The 3,833-nt window shown below is 49.6% G+C and overlaps 1 protein-coding gene across 1 annotated transcript; it reads left to right on the top strand.

Moving 5' to 3' along the window:
• The first annotated feature begins 1,334 nt into the window (after positions 1 to 1,334).
• On the top strand, positions 1,335 to 3,565 carry LOC119301003 (transcription factor LUX-like). Its single transcript, XM_037577907.1, has 5 exons — positions 1,335 to 2,271; positions 2,369 to 2,445; positions 2,595 to 2,631; positions 2,716 to 2,785; positions 2,910 to 3,565. The coding sequence occupies exons 1-5, from the start codon at positions 2,037 to 2,039 to the stop codon at positions 3,469 to 3,471; spliced, it is 981 nt and encodes a 326-aa protein (XP_037433804.1). The 5' UTR covers positions 1,335 to 2,036; the 3' UTR covers positions 3,472 to 3,565.
• Positions 3,566 to 3,833: the final 268 nt, after the last annotated feature.

A 3,833-nucleotide genomic window follows, 5' to 3' on the forward strand; every position in this document is an offset into this window, starting at 1 on the left:
GCGCCCGTGGCCGCGCGCCTGGCCCCGCCGCGCTCGCCCGCGGGCGCCCCGCTCCCTGCCCACGGGCACATCTGGCCCCGCCGCGCCCCTGGTGGTGCCCATGGCCGCGCCCCTGGCCGTGCCCATGGCCGTCTGGCCTCGCCGCGCCCCTGGCCGCGCGCCCGTGGCCACGCGCCTGGCCCCACCGCGCTGGGCGGGGGCAGCAGCGCGGCGCTAGCGGCCACGCGGCAGTGGCCGGCCCCAGAAGCTTGGTGGGCACGACGACGGCGAGGTGGGAGCGGGCGCGCGCGTGCGGGTGCGTCTCCGGCGCGAAGGATGGCCAGGTGGCACCTGGTTCGTGGGCCCAAGCGGTCAGATTTGTGCTTAGCACGGGCCAAGCGAGCGATTTCGCGACTTGGTAGTTTTTTGTCACGGATTAGGAAAAAAGTGGTAGTTTTCGGGACAAAATCGTAAAGTGGTAGTTTTTCGTCACGGTTCCGTGAATTGTGATAGTTTTTGGTTAAATACTCGGCAATAAATGAAACAATCTATGACACTACTACTAAGATACTTTGCACTATAAAGGTAGTAACTTAGACTAGTGTCATATGCATGACACTAGTATAAGTTACTCCCCACTATGACCAGACTAAACAAAGTTGATATGAAAGGCTATATTCTTACAAGTGCTTTGGCTATTTCCTACTAGTATAGCTTCCTAGTAGTGACCAAACTGCATGCAGTACATGTACTGCTGGTCCAATATATATGATGATGCCAACTACATCCATGGGTCATGGTGTAGGCGTACGTTCAACCTCAAAAGGCATGTAGCTTCCCTTTTTGTTTGTTTGATTGAAAGGTCTCTCCTCTCCAACCTTAGTTAGTTGTACGTCCTATTCCAGTTCTGAAATGTATGTCTTCATTGGATGAGAGGTCAAGCTTTTGGAAGTTTGACTACCAGGATCTGCCGAATCGCATCGATAAATCCTCTCTTTGAAAATAATACCGCATTAGACTCGTCTCGCAAAATCCTTCTGGGCTAAGCAAATTTTGTTGCTTATCAAAACGTACCGCAGGGGTCAGAGATTATAGCCAAGCCTTGCATTTTAAGGACATACATGCAAAACTCAGAAAGCGATCGACATACATTTCTAAATACAGGGAAACAAGAGTACATGTGCTTCATCAATTCTTCTCAGAACATGGTGTACAGCTGACATTGTTACTCAGCTGAACATGGTGTACACGTATAGATCAGTATCAGGTTTGATGGACACATGTACGCCAAAGATAGCAGCGAGTGCATGCATGGAAACCCATGGGCATGCACTCGCACGTACACATATGTGCAGTGACTTTGTTGGACATGCTAGAAGTTTGTTAGTCTTGGCTCTTGGGGGTACTTGTCTCCTCCTCTCGTTTTCGCACCTACTGGCTAGCTGGAGACCGCAGAAAGCTACAGGCCAAAATGCAAGTTAGGAGCCCAAGACTTTGGACAGTACTTAACTTTAATCACTAGCCTCTTAGCCGTGCCTCCTTTTTTCTCAAGGAATCATTGTCCCCTCTCCTCTCCTTGGCTAGCAGCTAGCATCAGTGATCGACCAGCACGGCAGCACGTACTGGTTAGTTTTCCTTTTTCCCTTTTCCGATCGACAGGAGCCGGCAGTACTGGCCGGTACTGTAAAGTTTTTGGGCGGTTATAAGTGCATCTTTCACCCTCTCCAGATCGATCTATCTGCTATGTATTATCTATCTGCCCTTGCAGATGTAAACATGCTTCCTTCCAAGGGCCAGCCACCCGCATAAATATGAGTGAGATCATCATCGACTGCTTGCTATATCGTCTCGCACACGCCAGCTTGAATTCCCATATGCATCTCGACGAACCTTTCTAGATAGATAGGCAGATAGAACTGAGCCGTGACCTCACCCTTAATTTGGCTCCTCTCTCTTTCTCCACACCACTGATCACTATTGACGAGATGGAGGCAGCGGCACCAAGGTCCTCGTCAACTAGCTACTAGATCGTCCGGTCGTCCGTTGATCGATCTCCCATGGAGGCGAGCAAGGGAGGCGACGGGAGCTCGGGCGCCTCGGCGAGCAACGATGACAGCACGGTGGAGGAGGAGGGAGCGGGCCGTGAAGAGCAGGAGGACGCCTGCAGGGGGAACTCTTTGTCGTCGTCGTCGGTGCGCCCCTACGTCCGCTCCAAGAACCCGCGCCTCCGCTGGACGCCGGAGCTCCACCACTGCTTCGTCCGCGCCATTCACAGGCTCGGCGGCCAAGACCGTAAGGCCTCCTCGTTCAGTTTCCATCATCTTATTCCTAGCTAGCCATACCCCTCGTCCATGTTAACTCCATGTTTTGTGTGTGTATATATATATAGGTGCAACTCCGAAGCTCGTTCTTCAGTTGATGAACGTCAGAGGGCTTAGCATAGGCCATGTCAAGAGCCACCTCCAGGTTCACGTTAATCAATTTCATTAAAACATCCATGTGCAACTTAGGTTTTCTTTCTTTTCTGATGATGATCTTTCCCTGCCCCCCCTTGTTTATCAGTTAATTAACATTTGTGTCCTCTTGCATGATGTTGTAAATTCAATCATCTTCAGATGTATAGGAGCAAGAAGATCGATGACTCAGGCCAGGGTATGTTGTGTGAGTAAAAATGAGTGATTTTCCTTTCCTTGCTTTGGTGTGTTCTGATCGATCTGATAGAATTGATTTTTCCAGTCATAGGTCATCTCCCCTTGCCCCATGCCTTCCATCATCGCCAGAGTGGTGCGGGCACCATGTTGTCAAGGTAGTTGGATCCATTAATTTGGTCTACACACCTTCAATCTGTTGCGTGGCTAGCAAATCATTCAAGTAAGCAGTCCTTAGCTAGCATGTCGATCCGGCTGATGTCCCTGGTAATTATGAACTAGGTTTGGTGCTGCTGCATGGCCTCCATGGAGAAGCTTCCATGAACCATATTGGGCCCATGGTCGCCCCTTTCTTGCAACTGGATCGAGGACCTACAACTCTTTAGAAGCTGAAGCCGAGGCGGCTTTCCTTCGGTCCCGAGCTCAACATGTAGCTCGAGCTGCATCTAGCAATCCGGGACTGATGATGCAGTCAGGCTGTCCATCTCGGAACGATCATCATACCATGAACCACCAGCATAAACGATTGCTGCAACCGACAGTGTGCAACGCTGATGATATCCATATTTCTCTTGATCTTGATCTCGATCTCTCGCTCGGTCTCCCCGTGCCGAGGAGGGAGGCGAAGCGGAAGAGATCGGGCTGCGGCTGGGTGAAAGAAGGCCCTGATGAGAATGGAGCCGATGAAGAACAAGTGGATGAGACCAGCAGTGCCACTATGCTATCTCTGTCCTTGTTCTCTTCTGGGGATGCTCCTCGGAAGATGAGTAGCACTAGTGCTAGTGATCGTGCAGTAGATGAGCATGCTACAAGGAGGGCAAGTACTCTTGATCTCACCATATGATCTACACAATGTGGTGATATCTCGTGGTACTTATCCATGCATACATATGTTATATATTATGTAGAGCGAACATATATACCTATGTTTTACCATACATATTATGTTATCTTCTAATTAATGTTTGTTGGTTTATAGGTCCATCTAAATTAATGAAGATATGTCCTCAGGAAAAAAGTCGTATGTTATTACGCTGTCTTTTTGGAAGATTTTTCGTTACATTTTAGATCTAACAGTTAGTTTGAAAAGCTAAACAAAATCGTCCTAACCTAGGGGGAGGATCCACCATCGATGCACAAGGATTACCCCGCGCCTTCGCACTACCGCTACTTTCAGCCTTTGCCACGTTGGTGGTGGTGGTTTTT

This window comes from Triticum dicoccoides, chromosome 5A, assembly GCF_002162155.2.
Source record: "Triticum dicoccoides isolate Atlit2015 ecotype Zavitan chromosome 5A, WEW_v2.0, whole genome shotgun sequence".
NCBI classification, from domain to species: Eukaryota; Viridiplantae; Streptophyta; class Magnoliopsida; order Poales; family Poaceae; genus Triticum; species Triticum dicoccoides.

What these genes read in the sequence shown, in the direction of transcription:
- LOC119301003 (XM_037577907.1), top strand. Translation starts at nt 2,037, where the DNA reads ATGGAGGCGAGCAAGGGAGGCGACGGGAGCTCGGGCGCCTCGGCGAGC. An exon ending in ATGTCAAGAGCCACCTCCAG is followed by an intron (nt 2,446 to 2,594) that starts GTTCACGTTAAT and finishes AATCATCTTCAG; the next exon opens with ATGTATAGGAGCAAGAAGAT. An exon ending in GCGGGCACCATGTTGTCAAG is followed by an intron (nt 2,786 to 2,909) that starts GTAGTTGGATCC and finishes ATTATGAACTAG; the next exon opens with GTTTGGTGCTGCTGCATGGC.